Here is a 21,046-nt window from a genome sequence, read left to right as displayed (position 1 = left end):
ATATTTTTTTATTTTAGTTTTTAACATTTGATTGGTTGTGAATTAAGTTTTATGGTTTTGGTTTTCTTGAATAGAGTGTTTTCAATCTCATGATTCTTGTCACATGTTTGAAAAGTCAATTTGAGTTGATATCATTTTTTTTTACTCGTTTTCTTTTCAGCTTTTATCATTAGACATTGATTTTTTTTTAAAAAATGGGTTTTGTGATTTTCTTAGTTTTTTTTTATATTGAGTTATCTCGATCATATGACCTGAGCCACGAGTCTAGGGGTTAACTTGGGTTGGCTCAGCCGTTATTACCCTAGTTATAGGTTTGTTGTGTTATCTTTGGTTGAATTGAGCTAGTTTATTGTAACATCTCCATTATTTTATATGAGATAATTTCTCAGATAAATATGAAAATTTAGGGTAATTTTTTATATATTATTCTAACATTTCTAATCATATGAGCAAACATTTTAGAATGTAATTACTTAATTTTGCACAAAAACATTTGTAAGTATGACATTAACATTAATTAGATATAAAAATTATGTTCTACAACTAAAAGGATTTATTCAATATCTTTTACATCATTCATTAATCCCATAATACATATTGATCAACATAAATACATAAAAAGTGTCTAATATTAAAAAAAGGATCGACTCTGTTGCTACGAGGGTCCTGAAAATAAGATTTTCACTTTATCAACATAATTATTAATAAATACAATGCATCATTTCATTACACCCATCTGAAAATATTTCTTCTATATATTTTATGATGAATCATTAATATTTTACACATCTATATTCATCCAATTAATTTCATTCCTAGCCCTTTCACCGGGGTACCCCTCCCCCATTAGGCACGCTAACCCATCCACCCAAATATTGGATACTAATCCCTTAACAGGGACGGTAATCCTTCCACCCAAATTATCGAGCACCAGTTCATCTGTCCAATTATGGTGCACTAGTTCATCTGCTTAATTACCGGGTATTAATCCCTTAATAGGTACACTAATTCATCTGTCCAATTACCGAGCACTAATTCATTCGTTTAATTGCCGAACACTAATCTCTTAATAGGGACACCAATTCATCCACCCAATTATCAGACATTGGTTCATCTGCCCAATTGCTGAGCACTTGTCTCTTAATAGGGAAACCGATTTATCCGCCTAATTACCGGACACTAGTTCATCCACTCAATTGTTGGGCACTAGTTCATCAATTAACATCAAAATATAAAATGACATAATTTTTAATTAAAAATTAACACATGTTTACAATTAATCTCTCTACAAAGATTCAAGATGTCAAGCACCTTTCTGCTGGTTGTAATCGGCTAGTAACTCCTTGTTGATGTTAGAGCCTCCAACCTCTCCCTTAAAGAATGAAGAATCAAAAGCTAAAACAAGTTGAATCATGTTCTCCTCCACACTTCTTTCTAAGCTTAATTTTCCTTCTCTAAAAGCATACTTTAACTCTTAAATTCTTTGAACACCCCTTAACACATTAAACCCTCTCTTTAATTACTCAACATTCTTCCTATCTTCTTCTTTTTTTTTTCCAAGCAATTTTCATGAAAAATGACAAGAGACCTCTTTTCTTTATTTTTTCTCTTGGCAAGTTGCACACTCCTTTTTTTTTAGCAGTGCTTGCAGCTTATAAAAATGGTTGTCTTTGGTAAATTTTCAATTTCAATCTCTAACATTTGATTGATTGTAAATTAGGCTTTATGGTTTTATTGGATAGGATGTTTTCAATCTAAAGACTCTTGTCACGTGTTTGAAAAATCAACATGAGTTGGCATTATTCTTTTTTAATTTTCTTTTCAGCTTTCTTCATTAGACATTGTTTTTTTAAAAAGGGTTTTGTTATTTTCTTAGTTTTCTTTTACATCCAGTTATTTCGATCACATAACCTGAGTCGCTAGTTTTGGGGATTAAATAGGGTTGGCTCGGCTGTTATTACTTTGATTATAGATTTGTCGTGTCAACTTGGGTTGAATCGAGCCAGTCTTTTTTTTCTTTTATCCAATTTCATCCTTCTATATTTATAGGTTGAGAATTGAGCTATATTATTTGTTTCCTTGTAATTATTTTTTCTCCAAGTTATCGTGATCATTCTTTTTTTAATTTGGTTCATCTATTATCGTTGCTTGTTTTTTATATCACCTAATTAAAATAAAACCAACTTATTTAACACAGTCAGGTCTATAATCTGAGTTCTTCTTACTTTAAAACATGTTTGAGGCACTTGAATATTATTTTTTACACAAAAAATTTATGACCTTGTGGCGCAACATAGATCCACAACTAATTATAACACTAATTGATGATAGGGATTCACATTTCCCCTCCTCACATATGACCGATCATTGGAATATTAATATGTTTTTTTCTTTTTTATTTAAATTTAGTTTTTTTTTTAATTTCATTATGTAATTTTAAATTTATTAGAGATTGAACTTCATAAATTATATCAAGAATGTATTTTGTATGAGGTTATTTTAGTATCATGACTTATGTTGTGAGTTTAGCTATTTAACCTGTTAACTTTTTTTTTCTTTTTTTAATTATTTTTTTTTAGTTTTATCCTTCAATGTTTGCTTGATTGAAAATTAGGCTTCATAATTTATTTTTGTTTGCTTTTTATGAGGTTATCTCTATCTCATAATCCAAATTGTGGGTTTGATGAATTAACTCAATTGATATAGGTCATTTTTTGGGTCCCCTTTTTAATTTTTTTTTTCAAATTGAGTTTATTAAGAAGTAGGTTTCATAATTTGTTTCAACTTGCTTTCTATAAGGTTATCCTAATCTTATAACCTAAATTATGGATTTTACGAGTTATCCTGAGTTGACCTGAATGTTTTTTTTTATGGTTTTTTAATTGGTTTTTTTCCAACTCCATCCTTAAATAATGAATTGATTAAGAATTATGATGCATAATTTGTTTTAATTTCATAACCTAAGTCATAAGTTTGACAGGTAACGCAAGTCATTTGCTTTTTTTTTTTTTTTAATTGAAGTTTTTTCAATCTTATCATTCAATAATGGATTGATTATGAATTGTAAATCATAATTTATTTTGATTTGCTCTCTATTGGGTTATCACATTCTTATGACCCAGGTCATGAATTTGAAAGATTAACCCGGGTTGACCCTTATCAATCTAATATATTGTCGTCTTAATATTAAAAAAGTATTATCTCAATTTTTTTTTAGTTAAACTATGTTTTTTCAGTTATCCAAGTTTTTATTGGCCTCGCCAACTCGACCGGGTCACAACAAGTCAACCCCCTATATGGCTTTTTTCTATTAGAAAATATGTTAGCAAAGCCTGGATATTTGTTTTATATATTTGAAAAAAATTGATCTGACTTACTAGGTAGCAATAGCATGAGCCAATGATCTAGTAATACCCATTTAATCTATAGTCTATTGAATGAAAGTTAATAAACCTAGCCAAGACTAATAGGCAAGTCAGGTTGCAAAAAAAAAAATCAAACCAAAGTTGATATCGTTTGACCTAATCGACCTAGAAAGTAAACCCATAATCCATTCAAAACAGTTTAATTTAACAAATTCTTCAAAACAACATCGCTTTTACCTTTTTTAATTAAAAAATGATATTTTTTCATTGACCCAAATCAACTCAAGTTAATTAGTCTAACTTGTAACTCGGAACTTGGACTGAGTTTAATAATTTTGCATAAAATATTAAAGAGATCCACAACAATATAGTTCTTATAGGTCTAATTAGTTAAATTTTATACATGTTTGGCTAGATTTAATAGTCCAGTTTTGTCAAAAATTGATTAAAAAAAGGTAATATCATACCCAATAAAAAGGTAATATATAATTATAAATAACAAGAAGAAACCCATATCATATGAATCATTTCTTGCCTCAATTGTCAATTCATCTATCCATAATTTGATTAAAAAAAAGCTAATTTCATTGATTGACATATCCTAATTTTGTTTTTGTTATTTAATTAATTATATTTTATCAATTCACTAATTAATATATGCATGCACGTTTAAAATGCATCAGAAAACATGAAAGTCATGCATGACACCATCGTATATTATATGAAATTTTATGCATAAATACAACTAACAAGTTGCGTGGAGTACTTTGAATATTAAATCATCATATGGTCCATTTCATTGCGCAATATTTTCACCTTAAAACTCATCTCTTACTTCCTTCTCGGATCCAACTTAACCAAGGGAAACCTCTCCTCTAAAAATCTTGGTTCTTGCCACAAGAGCTAGAGATGGAATACTCCAGCTACCAATTTGATGTTATCGTTGTCGGTGCCGGCATTATGGGCAGTTCCACTGCCTATCAACTAGCAAAAAGAGGCCAAAAAACTCTGTTGCTAGAGCAATTTGATTTCTTGCACCACCGTGGATCCTCACATGGCGAGTCACGAACTATACGTGCAACTTACCCTGAAGACTACTACTGTGACATGGTTAAGGAATCCTCACAAATTTGGGAGCAGGTTCAATCAGAGATTGGCTACAAGGTTTATTTCAAAGCACAGCAATTCGATATGAGCCCCTCGGATAACAAGAGCCTTCGCTCGGTTATCTCTAGCTGCGAAAGAAAGTCCATCCCATATCGCGTCTTAGACCGGCAACAAGTGTCCGACCGATTCTCAGGCATGATTAACCTGCCGGAGAATTGGTTTGGCGTGTTAACTGATGTTGGCGGGGTTATAAAACCCACTAAGGCAGTGTCCATGTTCCAGGCATTGGCTTTCCAGAGGGGTGCAGTTTTGAGAGACAACATGGAGGTGAAAAACGTTGTGAAAGATGAGGTAAAAGGAGGGGTAAATGTGGAGACTGCCGATGGTAAAAAGTTTTGGGGTAAAAAATGTGTGATTACTGCTGGGGCTTGGGTAAGAAAGTTAGTTAAAACGGTTGGTGGGCTTGAATTGCCCATACAAGCCTTGGAGACTACAGTGTGTTATTGGAGGATCAAGGAGGGGCATGAGGCGAAGTTTGCCATTGGAAGTGATTTTCCTACGTTTGCAAGCTATGGGGAGCCCTACGTTTACGGCACACCGTCGTTGGAGTTTCCAGGATTGATCAAGATTTCTGTGCACGGAGGGTACCCTTGTGACCCTGATAAGAGGCCATGGGGTCCAGCTGGGATTTCATTAGATTCTCTGAAGGAATGGATCAAGGGGAGATTCTCAGGCTTGGTTGATAATGGCGGACCTGTTGCAACTCAGTCATGTATGTACTCAATGACCCCAGATGAGGATTTTGTGATTGATTTTCTCGGCGGGGAGTTTGGGAAGGATGTGGTGATTGGTGGTGGGTTTTCGGGTCATGGGTTCAAGATGGCTCCAGTTGTGGGCAGGGTTTTGGCTGACCTTGTGCTTAGTGGGGAGGCGAAGGGCGTGGAAATGAAGTACTTTAGGGTTCAAAGGTTTCAGGATAATCCTAAAGGGAACGTGAAGGATTACGAAGATCAGGTCAACTCCTTTTCAAACCACAAGTAAATGAGCAGACAGATTATTTTCTTGTCCATGCATGTCAATGGGAAATAAATCTAGAGCTTCTTGTGGCCATGGCTAATTTGGTTGGTATCTTATCTTTAGTACTATATTTATCACTTTCTAGGAATCTAAACTTTTATTGCCAATAAAAAATAATGATTAATCTCCAAATCTATCTTTTAACTCTAAATTATACTTATTTACATCCATTCTGTGAGATCTAAACTTCAGTATAATCTTAATAAATTAATAACTTTTATTTTTATACGATTTAAATCTAAAATTTAAACAATATTTTAATGAAATATGATCTCAAGGGTATTAATTGATAGAAGTTTAACTATATTTGGATTCTTGAAAATTTGCTCATCGAAAAACGATAGCAAATAATCACAGAAAAAAAATTAGGTTCGGCATAGAAAAAAATTACTTGAGAAGAAACTTGCTCAGCAACAAAAATGGATTGACAACAGAAATTATATGAAGACATGTATACATCTCATTTGCTAGCAAAAAAAAGAGTCAAGAGATCCAATATGTACAAACTACAGATAACATACAGAGAATTTTGCTGCTTTTGTATAGTTTTCAAAAAGAGGAACGAAGCCTTGAACTCATAGAGAAACACTGTGATGATGACGGTGTTGTTGGGTTCAGGTAATTTCTTGTTGTTAGATGCAATCGACTGAATCTGCGATTTGCAAGAGTAAAATGGCAATCACAGCTTCTTGGTTGAGCTAAATAATGAATCAATCGGGCCACATATAGAGAGCATATCAATCTACGCTACAATTTGATCCTGGAAGGAGCTTGCGTTCATCTAGCCTTTAAACCAAACCAGAACCTGCTCGTCAGGAAAATGATAGGCATGCGTAGCAGTTTCCAACTTTCTAACCAGAGAAGTTCACTTTGTCAGATTAAGGAAAAACCTAATCCTTGTAGATTTCTTCTCTTTAAGAAGGAAAAGTTGCAAGAACAGCATGCAAGATAGCCCAAAAGAAAATTATACAAAGACGCCAAGGCAGACCGATGCAGTAGTGCCCGGTCACAAGAAACCCTGGAATATTGCAAATATAGGATTTGTTCCAGCCCCGTATGAAAGCAATGCAAAGCTTGCATCAAAACAGAGAATAAAGCAGATAATCCTACCATAGACCATCAATCATGTCAGACACAGGTCTTGTAAACTTTGGGGCAATTCTCGATGTAGTAAGCGACTTGAAACCAGGAACCGAGGTGGAAGAGGAAAACTAAATAAGAATCAAACTGCTTTAGAACAAAAGACATCGAAGTGCAAAACATCCTGGCTCCAAATTATGGCCAACAGCATCCTCATCTATAACAATAGCAACTTGATCATTATTGACTCCAAATTTGAATTGCAATTAGCATAAGTAGTTTGCTCATCTAGAACTGCAAAACACACACAGAAATTACTGGCAGGTGTCAAACTCAAAACTTTCGACAAACTTATCCTGACACTATTACCAGCATAGAAGCAAGCAAATCTTAAGATGCAGCCTTTAAGATTGCTCTACTTGTTTCAACTAGATAGAAAATCTTAATTACACAGCAGGGGAAAAATGGAAAAACGTAGTTCTGCTTTGTCAGGATTTGTTACCAAACATCTTGGAATCACTAAGCAACTAAGTTTCATCATGTGAGAGGATAGATTGGAAGACTCCCCACAGGTTTAACTTCCACAATTTCAGAGGTTGGGTTACTTGGACGTCCCAAACCTTCAACTCCTTCAAGCATATTTAATTGGGATTCTTTCTCACGTAAAGCGCTCTCAAGAGTTTCTACTCGACGTGTTAACTCCTCTACTTTATTCCTTTCTATCTCCAATAATGTGTCCCTGCTTTGAGCCACCTCCTGTACGTTCTACAATTTAGGCAAAACATTAGGAATCTTCTTCTGGGGCAATTCCTTGTGCTCATGCGCCGCGCTGCTATCATCAAGATTCACATCTTGCATTGCGCACAAGGAAAGACACCAATGACCCCAGGCGTGAAATGGGTGTTGTCTCAGCGTCCGTCCCAACATCTTCAATTAGCCTTTGAATGGAACTTGAATCAAGGCATCTTCTATTCAGTTACTCAACATCTTTTATCTGACTCAATCAGCTCAGAATTAAGTTTATTGTTTGCAGACTGAAGCTGTAGCCTCTCAGCCAGAGCATTCTCCAATTTCTCCAAAAGGGCTCTGAACCTACTATAATCTATAGTATCAGGCAATTCCTCATCTTATAAGTTAGTTTCTTCAACAGAGAGACATGAAGAGAACACAAATTCTCCAACGACCTGTGCAATGTCACATCGGTCAATTCAAATAATTTTGTTTGTATAATTATGGAATAGATTTGTGTTTTTTTCAAATAGAAAAGATAAAGAAATATATTATGTCTGTCCCAGTTGTCTCTATTTATTTTGACTTGAGACAATAATAAACTCTAATTTTTTAAAGTAAAATTATAGTTATGGTTCAATATTTTAAAATTTTAATAGAAATTATTTTTCATAACTCGAATATCTTTCATTATTATTTTTTAAATGGTTTTGAGTTGTAAAAAGATGTGAGAATTTAAAAAGCAATCTTAAGAAATTATCATGATTAAGTTTCTGGTAGAAAAAAACAATACTATTTTTTTCATTTAACTTTTATCAATTTTGATTTGTTTTGATTTTATTTATTTTAATAATAATAATAATAACAATAATCAGATCTGGCAAAGACTATGAGTAAATTCACTCTTTTATATATATATATTCTCAGCCCCTCAAATGGATTGCTTTTATTTTTAGGCCTATAAAGAGGGCTAAACTTGAGTTTGTACGGGCCAGCTCGTACATGGGTCACTCATCCTCTACCAATAGCACCTTGATTTGTCTGGTATTGCAGTCAAATATGATTATTGGAATTATAATTGGAATGAAAAAAGAAGTTAATTTGATGGTTTTTAGTTGAATAAAATATGATACTAATTAAATTGGATTTTTAGTTGAATCAAGCATAAGATTATTTTGATGATATTTATTTAACTTATTTAAATTTTTAGTTATTCTGTTGATTCGATCAAATCTTATTTAATTTTCTTCGTATCAACATAAAAAAAAATTTACCTTTTTAATAAAAATAATTACTTCAGTGATCTAAAAAAAAATTATGGTACTCAAAAAATCTAAAATCTCTTATGATTCAAACCCTTTTTAGAATTAATTTCTAAAGCAGGGCTGGGCAAATATGATTTTTCAACCTTATTATATTACCAATCACACTACTAAATATATATTTAAACTATTTGAATATTAACAATTAATAAGAAAATATTAAATGGTATGGAAGATTTATTATGGACTATCTCAAAGAACACTATAGAAGATAACAATGTTTTTTTTTTCTTTTAAGTCAAGCACGAAAACAAAAGGAAAGAAGAGAAATGTGGGAAGAAAAGAAAATGAAAAAGAATGGTTGTCAAAGCCACGCCATTGCTGAGACCCAAAATGTACTGCTCAATTACAATGTGTTTTCTTGTACGCAAGCGTTGAATTGCACGTGCCAATTATTTTTTTATTTATTTATTTGGCCTGGCCTCATCAAACAATGTTTTTAGTCTTAAACATTTGATATCTCTTTAATTTAGTCCCATATTTTATCTCATTCGAGTCCAATGAAGGCCCAACTAATGGTAAATGAAGGGAAGGGAAATGAAAGAGATGAAAGGCCAAACTAGATTAGCCCATTGTGACCGCGTTCATGACTTATAGTTGTGAATTGAACAAGTTAACCAAGTTGATTGATGTCTAATATGAGGTCATCTTTTCATTTCACTCCATAAACTTTTTTTTTTTCAATTTGTTGCTTTGATAGTTTGAATGAGATGACTTAGTCGTGTTTAAATCTGCTTAGTTAAATGAGCCGCACTAAGTCAACTCCAACATGGTTGGATTTGAAACCTATGCAAAGGACCAAGACACAAAGCAAAGCTAGATAAATAAAAAACAAATGAACTATGTTAACATATTATTTTGTTTTAATTTTTTTTTAAATATATTGACTTATAATTAAAATAAATAGTATGATGGTCGCGATATCATGTTTTTTTTATTTGCATCAATCACTTAACATTGAAATTCCATCTTTATTTATCGTTAATGATTTTTTTAGTATTTATTAACAAATATGGTAATCTATTAGTTTTATTAAACATATTTATAAGCTTATTTTAGATTTTTCATTGTTAACAAAGAATTTAACAATGCTCACACATATTTTTTTGAATGCTTGAATTAATTTTTGATTCAACTCCCAACATAGCACAAAAACTTCATCTAGTGCTAAAACCATTTATAATGGGATCGAAAGTCATATCTAATATGGTTCCCTCTAAGAAATTTCTTTCCTAAATTAAAGTTCCAAGCAGATGCAAAGTCAAGCTCGACCTCCCCCTTTGTGCCAATTAATTAGAAAGTATAATATTCTATAACCTTGTAGTGGTACCAAGAAATTCATGCACCCATTTCCATGTCAAATCAAATCATGTGGCGACGTGAATCATAGCGCCGTTGGAAATTGTGCTTAGTTGACTAGGGCTTGTAAATAAAATATAAAAATAAAAGTGAGTATTGTTTAATAGCACCACATTATAATGGTAGCTGTAATTCTTTGCATTATAATTCATGAAATTAAAATAATTGAGCTTTATTTCATCAATTAATTCTACATACTTAGTAAAATTGTATTCCAAAACCTATACAGTATCAAATATTAACTTATTACACTTTTTTTAAAATTGATTTTTCAAGGAAAATGATTTTACCTAGCAAATCATAATTTAAGTTCTCTGAACTTCAAGAAACTTAAAAAACACAAAATAAATATATTATTTTAGATAAAAGTAGTGTTTAAAGAAAAAAAATAAAAACATAAAGTAAATGTATTTTTAAAATAATTATGGAATGAGTTTTTATACTTTAAAATAAAAGGTATAGTAAGACAAAAATATTTTTAATTAAAAATTTAAATATAAATAAATTTATCTCTAAACTCCTTTTAAAGTATATATATTTTTATACTTTGAAATAAAAAATATATAAAAATAATCCTTCTCTGTCTCCACTAAAATACGGCCACGCAATAATGAAACGCCATCGACATGAAAATCCTAACGTTAGTACCTTACTATGCCCATAAAAAAAGAAACATGTGACCTTGCCGGCCAGGCTGTAACCGACAGGTCGTCCAAACAGAGAAGGGGAGAGGGAGGGTGAGAAAGTACAGAGAAGCTTTTTTTGCCTTACTGTCTACCACTTTGGCATTACTAGACCTTGCAAAAAAGGGAGCTGTAAAGTCTCTCACTCCCCCCGTCTCTCTCTCTTCAGATTTAGGGTTTTCTTTTCTCTTTGAATCCAAAATCCCTCCAGTTCATCAGATTCACTGACTCACCGGGTCAACTCGCTCTTCCAAAGCTTAAAAAACCAAGCAAATCTCATCAAGTGAGTTTCTTGCACTCTTACGTTCTCCTATCTACCTTAAAAAAAAAAAACTTCAGTAGGGTTGGTTTGTTACTTGTGATGATTGCTTTGTTAGTTTTTAGTTTGGTCTGAATTTGGTGAGGTTTGGTTAAAGATTGTAGACATGAAGATTTGTTGTTATATGAGTCCTGGTTAGTAATAATTAACTATCTGAGGAACCCAGTATCACAAGATCAAAAAAGATCAAATCTTGATCGCTGATTTTAGCTTTTTTAAGCAGGGAGACCCAAAAGCTCAAAACTTTGATTTAATATAGCCTTTTCAGCTTAATTTGTGAGAGCCAGAAGCTAAAATCTTTGGTTTTTGGGGGGTTTGTTGTGTGATTAGAGAGTTTAGGGTTGTAATGGCTGAATCGGTGAAGAGTGACGGTAAAGGCGATGATAGGATTGAGAATTTGATTGCTGCAAGGAAGTCATTGAAGTTAAGTTTAGAGAAGTCGAAATCTTTAGGGCTTGCTCTTAAGAAAGCTGGACCTATTTTAGATGAGATGAAACAAAGATTGCCTTCTCTAGAGGCAGCAGTGCGCCCCATTCGTGCAGACAAGGAAGCACTTGTAGCTGCTGGGGGCCACATTAACCGTGCTATTGGCCCTGCAGCTGCTGTGCTTAAGGTTTTTGATGCTGTTCATGGGTTGGAGAAGTCGTTGCTATCAGATCCGAGGAATGATCTTCCTGGGTATTTGTCAGTGATAAAGCGACTTGAGGAGGCTTTGAGATTTCTGGGGGATAATTGTGGATTGGCAATTCAGTGGTTGGAGGATATAGTGGAGTATTTGGAGGATAATGTTATGGCAGATGAGCGGCATCTGTTGAATTTGAAGAAGTCATTGAAAGGTCTTAGGGAATTGCAAAGTGAAGATGAAAGAGCTCATCTTGATGGTGGGCTTTTAAATGCTGCTTTGGATAAATTGGAAGGTGAGTTTTGGCGGCTGTTGACAGAACATAGTGTGCCGCTGCCAATGCCATCATCTTCAACACTTGGTGAACAGGCAGTCATTGCACCATCACAATTACCTGTGTCTGTTATTCACAAGTTGCAAGCCATTCTTGGGAGGTTGAGAACTAATAATAGACTTGAAAAGTGCATATCAATATATGTAGAAGTTCGCAGTTCGAATGTTAGAGCTAGTTTGCAGGCACTGGATTTGGATTACCTTGAGATCTCAATAGCTGAATTCAATGATGTGCAGAGCATAGAAGGTTATATAGCCCAGTGGGGCAAGCATTTGGAGTTTGCTGTGAAGCACCTGTTTGAAGCGGAGTACAAACTTTGTAATGATGTTTTTGAGAGGCTTGGCTTGGATGTTTGGATGGGATGCTTTTCCAAAATAGCTGCTCAGGCTGGCATTCTCGCGTTCCTTCAATTTGGGAAGACTGTTACAGAAAGTAAGAAAGATCCAATCAAGCTTCTGAAATTGTTGGATATATTTGCATCTCTGAACAAATTAAGGTTGGATTTTAACAGGCTTTTTGGCGGAGCAGCCTGCATTGAAATCCAAAACCTTACAAGGGATCTCATTAGGAGGGTGATTGATGGGGCAGCTGAGATTTTCTGGGAACTTCTTGTTCAGGTGGAGTTGCAGAGGCAGATTCCACCTCCTCCAGATGGGAATGTTCCGATACTGGTTAGCATCATTACTGAGTACTGTAATAAACTGCTTGGGGATAATTATAAACCTATCCTGAGCCAGGTTCTGGTCATTCATCGAAGTTGGAAGCACGAGAAGTTTCAGGAAAGGATTCTTGTTGGTGAGGTTCTGAACATAATTAAAGCCATTGAGCTCAACCTGGAGACATGGACAAAGGCTTACGAAGACACAATCCTAGCTAACCTTTTTGCCATGAACAATCACTACCATTTATACAAGCACTTGAAGGGAACAAAAGTTGGGGATCTCTTAGGAGATTCTTGGTTCAAAGAACATGAACAGTACAAGGACTACTACGCTACAATCTTCTTGAGAGATAGTTGGGGGAAGCTTCCAGGTCATTTAAGTCGGGAAGGCCTAATTCTGTTCTCAGGTGGGCGTGCCACTGCCCGTGATCTTGTCAAGAAAAGGCTGAAAACTTTCAATGAAGCTTTCGATGAAATGTATAAGAAGCAGTCTAGCTGGGTTGTGCCAGATAGAGATCTCAGGGAGAAGATATGCCAGCAGATTGTGCAGGCAGTTGTGCCTATTTATCGGAGCTATATGCAGAACTATGGTCCTTTGGTTGAGCAAGATGGAAGCTCAAATAAATATGCAAAATACTCTGTGCAGGCTTTGGAGCAAATGCTGAGCTCGCTATTTCTGCCAAAGCCAGGAAGATATGCAAGTTTCAAAGGCAGGCAGCTTAGTGACAAATTCAACAATGGTGTTGCTGATCTTCGACGGACAACCTCTGCAGTGGTGTGATTTTCCTGATCTAATTTACTTTATGTTGGCTAAGCTGAAAGGTAATTAATTCAAGCATCGCCCCGCCTTTGGTTACCAGCCAGCTCTTGCACTGTACATATTTGTATCCACAGGGACCTGAGACTATTTCAGGAATTTTTTATGAGCAAAGGAACTTCTTCAAAACTTTTTCAGACATTGTCCGAATTTTCTCAATGAGATCGAATTTTCATAAGCTGTTTGAATGCAAAGCAATCTTGAGGAGCCCCAGACACTACGATGAAAGCGAAGATGGGCCTTCCTTATTGAAATCGTAGATAATACTTTGAGGTATACATTGTCATATTATATTCATTTTCACTCATTTATTCAGTTAGTGGGCTGTAGAAACCATGTATTTGCTAGATATGTGTACAATTCTTTGATATGAAGAGCAATTAGAGGTCTAGCAGGAATTAAATTATTCACTTGTATTCTGAAAATGGCATAGATGTTTGTGTGGGGGGATTAATGGATGATAATGTCTTTTGTTGCTGGTTTTAGAAGTTAACAATGCCTTTGAGTTTACTAGAAATATTGATAGCGATAAGATGTTGGCTCATTTAGCTTGTCTTATTTTCTGATGTAAGAGAATTCTTCATTGTTAAATATCTTGTCAATATATGATTCATGCAATAGGAGAAGATGCTTTAGCTTTGAGTACTATTACCGTTAATTTTTGTTGTTCCATCTCATTTGGACAATGCTAGCATAGGAATTGGTTGACTTGGAAGTGCACTCCACTCCTCGTAGGCTTGTCTTTTAGGCTGACGTGTGGATTTTCAAGAATGACTCTTTGAAAGCATTTATATTACAGTTATCCTTGGACATTCATGATTCATGACTTACAACTTGTGATTCTTCTATCAAGTTGCTCCCATGTGAGCTGCTTGCCATCCTTTCTTGCACCTCTTGTCTCCACATCATGCTCTTCTAGATTTTCTACGGACTGATGTTTGAAAAATTATATAATGCTCAAGCTATAACTACTAATAGTTATAACATAGAAGAGAGATAGACACAATGAGCAAAGAGAAGATGACATTCGTGTTTATAAAAAATGAGGAAAGAGAAAATTACATCTGGGTTTACTAAAAGTAATAAGAATCTCTCTTTTCTCTTTTTGTAAAGTATATTTTTTCAATTCACTTTCTCATGTTTTCTTTCTTTTTTGTGTCTTTTTCTTTCTTATAGGGTAAGTTTGAGCATTCTTTATCGTTGTGTATCCGTCTCTTATCCTCGCTGTAGAATCATCGAAACTTATTATGTTTGTCTTATAACTGCACTTCTTGAATAAAAAACTTCATCAAGATTTGTAAACTGTCTTAAATGATGGACTTGAAGCCACAGATGTGCGATGAACAGATATTTCCTAAAACAGGAAAAGAATGAAAGCCAGGTAATGGTGGCCAGAATCTGGAATTTAACATCAGGAGGTTGATTTTCGTCTCTATTTCTTTACCAAAAAGTATTTTGGATGCACTTAGAAAACAATGAAGGAATCAGATCTGAATAATTGAATTTTGGATACACCAACATCACCTAGGTTTGGGATCGGGATGGAGTTTGATTCTCAAAAAAGCACTTTGATTCCCTTTATCAATATGTGCTTGGGGGCAGATGGAATATGTTTTAAAGTTCTTTCTGCTGTGGTGGTTGAGAGCTACTGATTACTTGCCTCCACCTTTGGTAACTTCGCCTGTCAAAATCTTCCCTTTTTTTCCCTTTATTTATTTATTTATTTATAGTGAAATAACAAATCAACAAGGACAAAATGCTGTTGTCGCTGGCAGCGAGGAGAATCTTATGCTAGAAGGCCTCTGAGTGACAAAACTGGTGATGTTAGTGCTAGGTGAACCGTGGAAGGAAACTAAGTGCATTTGGTATTTTTGGTAATTTTTATGATTATAATTTTAAAATAATTATTTTATAAAAATTATTTTTAGTTAAGGTTGGTTTGATAATATATATATTTGGTTAAAATTGTGATTAAAGTTGAGGTTGAAGAAAAAATTATTTAATATATTTGATAATCATTTGGGGACGCCCGCGCGGTGGAAATTACGTTTCCAAAAATTTTGAAAATTTACTTTTTTAAAAATTTATTTTTTTATTTTTTATTTTCAGATCATTAACAAGTTAACTGTTCAAATTGAAATCATAAAATAATTATAAAAAATATATATTAAAATTGATGATTTTTAATTGAAATATTATAAATCTAATTTTTATAATTATATTATAAAATAAATAATAATTTATATAAAATATTTTTTATTATTACATCCTCCTATTTTTATGTGTTAATGTAAAAAATAATTTTTATAAAATAAAAAAAATATTATTTTACTGTATTTTTAAACGAAAAATATTTTAAACAAGTAAATTATTCAAATTAAAGTTATAAAATAATTATATAAAATATATATTAATATTGATGATTTTTAATTGAAATATTATAAATTTAATTCTTATTATTATATTATAAAATAAATAATATTTTATATAAAATATTTTTTATTATTACATCCTCCTACCTCTCTTTCTCTTTGTTCTCCTCGTGCCCAGTCTCAAAAGAATATCTCTCTCTTCTTTTAAGTCTTTCTAATACATTTACACCCCCATCCTTCATTATATACTCTCAGCTTCATTTTCAATGCGAATCTTATAGTAACCATTCGAGAAAAAGAGAAACCCATCAAGAAAATGGATCATCCAGTCAAGTTTAGTGAGCATAGAAACCAAACCAAACTCACAACCTCATTTTTATCAAACCCAGTCCAACACTCTAAACCACAAAAAAATTGTACGGATATCAACAACAGACACTTGTGCATCTGACTCTTTGTGCTCTGCTTTGTTAGAGGAATCAGGGAGGTGGGGAAGTTTGATTTTCCTCCAACAGCTTTTTTTTTGTCTTATTATTTGTGGTCAGTGGTGGAAGAAATTGAGGTTCAAAGCTGCTGCTGTTTGTGCAAAGCATTATTTTTGTGCTTTTGTTGAACCCCCGTTCCGGTACAATTCTTTATGGGACTCACCAAAACAAAACTCAGAAAAACTTAACCAAATATTTGGCATTGTGACGGACTCTCAACAGACAAATACAATCAATAATTATAGTTTTAACCAAACTCCTAAACTAAATAAAATAATAATAAAAAAAACAAATAATTTTCCACCGATGATAATTTCTTGCTGATATGATTTTCATGACTGCAATACTACCTGTACTTCTTGTGTCCCCATGTCTTCACTTCTAAGAAGTTTTTCTTTAATCGCCTGTAGCTCAGCGGTAACCTCACTGATATCCATCCGTTCGCTAGGCAATTCAGCAGAGCAAGCAATTCCTACTTCAATTACTGAAACGACGCAGTCCTGCACTTTGCTATTCCACATACAACTGCTGCTTGTTTCTCCTTTTATTTCCTGAACAAGAATTGGATCCAAAATTTCTTCCACTTTTCCCGGCAAAGCAGCTTTCATGTAGGTATGAAGGTTCAAGCTGTCTTCAAAGATTTCGTCAGTCGGTCTCTTCCCTGAGAACATCTCCAATAACAGGATTCCATAACTGAATACATCACCAGATGTCGACACTTCATTTCCCATACCATATTCTGCAATTGCACATAGCATAACTTGTCACAACTCACAATAGTTTAAAACAAGTAAAACGGTATGCTGCTAGAGGAGCAGGATGTTGCATATACCTGGAGCAGTGTAGCCAATAGTTCCTCTTACTCCATTGGTGCTTGACCGATTAAAGGATAGGTTATTAGTGGCTTCAGGAAAGAACCTTGCCAGCCCAAAATCTCCTACATGTCCTATCATTTCATCGTCGAGGAGAACATTGCTTGGCTTGAGATCACAGTGAACGATTGGTGTTCTGCAACCACGGTGAAGATACTCTAGAGCACAAGAAATATCAATGGCAATGTTAAGTCTCTGAACAAAGTTCAAGCTCCTTGATGATTCACGTGCCTCATCGATTCCAGGAGTTATCGGATGCAGCCACTCCTCAAGGCTCCCATTAACCATGAATTCATAAACCAAAGCCTTGAAATCATTTCCTTGATAGTCACTGCCAGAGCATGCAGTCAGTAGCTTGACAAGATTTCGATGCCTGACATTCCTCAAAACCTCACATTCGGCTTTAAAGCTCTTGGAAGCTCTAGGGTTTAGAAGGTTTAGCACCTTCACTGCAACAAGCTTTTCATCATTATCAAGCATGCCTTTGTAGACAGACCCAAAACCACCCACACCAAGCAAATTAGTCAAGGAGAACCCATCAGTGGCTTTGAGGAGACTACGGTAAGACATTTGGAAAACTGAGTTCTTGGGAGAGGTTGGAGTGGGTTCTACTTTTTTCCTCTTAACGAACAAGAGAAACAGAGAAGTTAGGACCAATGCTGCACACAGAAGTGCAGAAGCAGCAATGACTAGTTTCATTGCAAGTGTCAATCTCCCCTTTTTAGTCCCTTTGAAATTGCATTCGAGTAGCTGGAACTCAGCAATGCCGCCACATAACTTACTGTTTCCAACCACTGAAACTGCACTCGAATTCCGAAACACTCTATCTGTCGGTACCAAACCCTCAAAATTATTGAAAGAAAGATTCAAGGTAGCCAACGCGCGAAAATCCAAGAAAAAATCTGGAATGTTTCCAGTCAAGTTGTTGTGTGACAGATTTAAAACTTGTAGACCTCTCAATGAAATAAAAGATGAGGGGATAGTACCCTGAAAGAAGTTGTTTTGCATGAACAAAGATTCCAATCTTACACAACTGCCAAGAGTGCCTGGAATTTCTCCAGACAACATGTTATGCGAAATATCCAATATTCCAAGATTTGTCAAAGTTCCTACTTCTGTAGGAAGGGAACCAATCAATTTGTTTCGTGATAGGTCCATATAGATTGTCAAGGATGGGATGCTCAAAACTTCTTTTGGGATTGCACCAGTAAGGTTGTTTTGACTGAGATTCAATAACAACAAGTTTTGGCATTTGCCTAGTTCTGGTGGGATGCTACCCTTTAAACTGCTTTGATACATGTAGAGATGGGTCAACAGGGTTAAGTTTCCGAAAGAAGATGGAATGTTACCTGATAATTTGTTTCCTTGAAGACCCAACTTCTTTAGTTGCTGAAGTTTTCCAATTTCTTCAGGAATATCACCTGTGAATTGGTTTTTCCCCATATATAGCATCTCCAAGTTAACCAAATTTCCCAAACCAGCTGGGATGCTCCCAAATATCCGATTAGAATCCAGGGTCATTATGCTAAGGCTGGTAAAGTTGGTGATGGCACTAGGCAACATCCCACCAAAATTGTTGACGTTTATAGCCATAAGCTGCAAACTAGTTGCGTTGCTAACGGTAGACAAGAAATCCAAATCACGAGCTTCCCCAGTTCCAAGATGATTTGTGGAGATGCTTAGCCACCAAAGTTTATGCATCTTCTCCAACGAAGGCACGTTTCCGGTAAATCCATTTATGGCGATAGTAAGTCTCTCCAGGTATGAAGAATTGGACAACGAAATTGGAATGCTTCCAGTAATTTGGTTGTCACCAACATTAAGCTCAACAAGGTAAGGAAATTTGTTGCCCAAGTCTGAGGGGAGAGTCCCCTGAAGCTGGTTTTGTGGGAAGCAAAAAATACTCAAAAAAGAAAGATTGTATAGTGATGAAGGGATGGTACCGGTCAAGAAGTTTGCACCCATTGAAATGTAATACAAGTTCTTTAGTTGACCAAGAGTATCAGGGAGTGTTCCACCAAAATTGTTGAAGGTTGTGCTCAGCACTTGTAGAGATGAATAATTGCCAAAAAATGAAGGGATTCCTCCTGTCAGATCATTGAACTCGACATTCAGTAATTGAAGGTTCAATAAAGAACTGAATTCCAATGGAATCCTGCCTATCAAGTTGTTGCGACCAAGTGTGATGCTGATAAGGTTCAAGCAACTTGAAATATTGGAAGGAATTTCTCCACTGAGCAAATTATTATGCAACCGCAGCATCTTTAGCCTGCGCAACCGGCCTAAATCCGGGGGAATTTCACTGCTGAAGCTGTTGTTATAGAGATGTAAGACTTGTAGAAAGCTGAGATTTCCAAGGTGTGGTGATATGGACCCCTGGAGGAGCTGTGAGTTAAGGTCCAAAACAGTAACCCTTTGGTGCTTAGGGCTACATTTGACACCATACCACTGGCAAAACTGAACTGATGTATTCCATAAGTTCATGATGCCAAGAGGGTCACTGGTGATCTTGGTCTTGAATTCAAGCAAGGCTTCTTGGTCTGTTTCATTCTCTCCTCCATTAACAAAGCCATTAATGCTAAAGAGGAGAATGATTGCATGATGAACACCAAATCTTGATCTCATCAGGAAAATCAAAATTTCACGCTGATGTTTTGGTTCAAGAATCAGGATTTTTGAGGGGTAGGTGAAGTGATCATCAGGACTTCTTTCAGGTATATAAATTCTAAGGAAACCGTTTCTTTATGTCCTTCCACACCAACGTTTTTCAATGTTTTATGAAATGGAAGACTTTTGAGGTGACAAGGGACCTCACATTTCCGTTTATTTGGTCTCAGCACATATTTTTTTCAACTAAATTGGTCACTGTTTTTTGAAAGACAACAATTATGTCGCGACACTTGGTGTCGCCTTGTGCGTTCGCGGGCCGGCAGGGTGGAGTTTCTCAGTGAAGGTAGGCTTGTGATAATGAAAGAATGCGTGTTTTAATGCAGAAATAGAAGGATTGAAGTTTACTCAAACACGTTAACATGACCATGACCTCTTCTAATCTTCAATTTCAAACTTGCTTAGCTCATCTTAATGCTTAGTCTATACAATTATTTCCCGAACATATATGAACAGTGTGATGTGCACTTTCTTTAGGTATTCTGAAATTGGAATCTGATATCAACTGGTCCAGCATTTATGCAGTTATAAAACAAGATGTTCACATGCAGCATGTTTCTAGGAAAGGTTCGTCTTCGTCATGCAAAACATCATTAAATATTTTGAGTTAAAAAAACGAAAGATAAATTTGATTAGATGACATCGGATATAGAATGTGTTGTTGAGGCTAATAGTCTATTTTTTTTTTTATTATTATTGAATCTCGGTGCTTATAAATCAAACCAATCATTTTATCCATTCTCAATATACTTTGTTGATGAATTGTGATGCAGACGCAGACTACAAACAGCTACATACAAAGAACATGGAAATTTTATGAGCAAAATGAATTATAGAAATTAACTCTAAATTTAATAGTTTATTTTTTAAAAAAGTAATGATAATAAAGTCCACTTATAAGATTTACAAAATCTTAAATAGATTATAAATATATTAATTATGTTATTTACGTAATTTATTTGAGATAAATCATCATCTAATTAGAATATATCCATATATAATTATTTAGAATCACTTGTTATCGCAGTTAAAACAATGAAATATAAGTACAGTATAGCATAGTAAATCAATAGTAATAAACCCAAATCTTTTAGTTTGTTTATAATTATAGTTATAATATAATTTATAATGATATTGATAATTATAATTGAACTATTGTATATGTATATGTAGAA

The 21,046-nt window shown here is 34.5% G+C and overlaps 3 protein-coding genes across 3 annotated transcripts; 2 read left to right on the top strand and 1 right to left on the bottom strand.

Moving 5' to 3' along the window:
- Positions 1-4,139: 4,139 nt before the first annotated feature.
- LOC133687758 (probable sarcosine oxidase) lies at positions 4,140-5,681 on the top strand. The gene has a single exon (XM_062107066.1). The coding sequence runs from the start codon at positions 4,275-4,277 to the stop codon at positions 5,511-5,513; it is 1,239 nt and encodes a 412-aa protein (XP_061963050.1). The 5' UTR covers positions 4,140-4,274; the 3' UTR covers positions 5,514-5,681.
- A 5,038-nt stretch (positions 5,682-10,719) lies between these two features.
- On the top strand, positions 10,720-14,123 carry LOC133689595 (exocyst complex component EXO70A1-like). The gene has a single exon (XM_062109507.1). It carries the CDS (start codon positions 11,388-11,390, stop codon positions 13,437-13,439), a length of 2,052 nt encoding a protein of 683 aa, XP_061965491.1. The 5' UTR covers positions 10,720-11,387; the 3' UTR covers positions 13,440-14,123.
- Positions 14,124-16,426: 2,303 nt separating this feature from the next.
- Positions 16,427-19,975, bottom strand: LOC133689304 (probable LRR receptor-like serine/threonine-protein kinase At3g47570). The gene is made up of 2 exons (XM_062109116.1): positions 17,165-19,975; positions 16,427-17,071 (listed from the first exon to the last, which is right to left on the bottom strand). The coding sequence occupies exons 1-2, from the start codon at positions 19,827-19,829 to the stop codon at positions 16,665-16,667; spliced, it is 3,072 nt and encodes a 1,023-aa protein (XP_061965100.1). The 5' UTR covers positions 19,830-19,975; the 3' UTR covers positions 16,427-16,664.
- Between the last annotated feature and the right edge of the window lie 1,071 nt (positions 19,976-21,046).

This window comes from Populus nigra, chromosome 3 (assembly GCF_951802175.1).
Source record: "Populus nigra chromosome 3, ddPopNigr1.1, whole genome shotgun sequence".
Lineage (NCBI taxonomy): Eukaryota > Viridiplantae > Streptophyta > Magnoliopsida > Malpighiales > Salicaceae > Populus > Populus nigra.
Note: the sequence above shows the minus strand (reverse complement) of the source record. Positions and strands in the feature narration are given on the sequence as shown.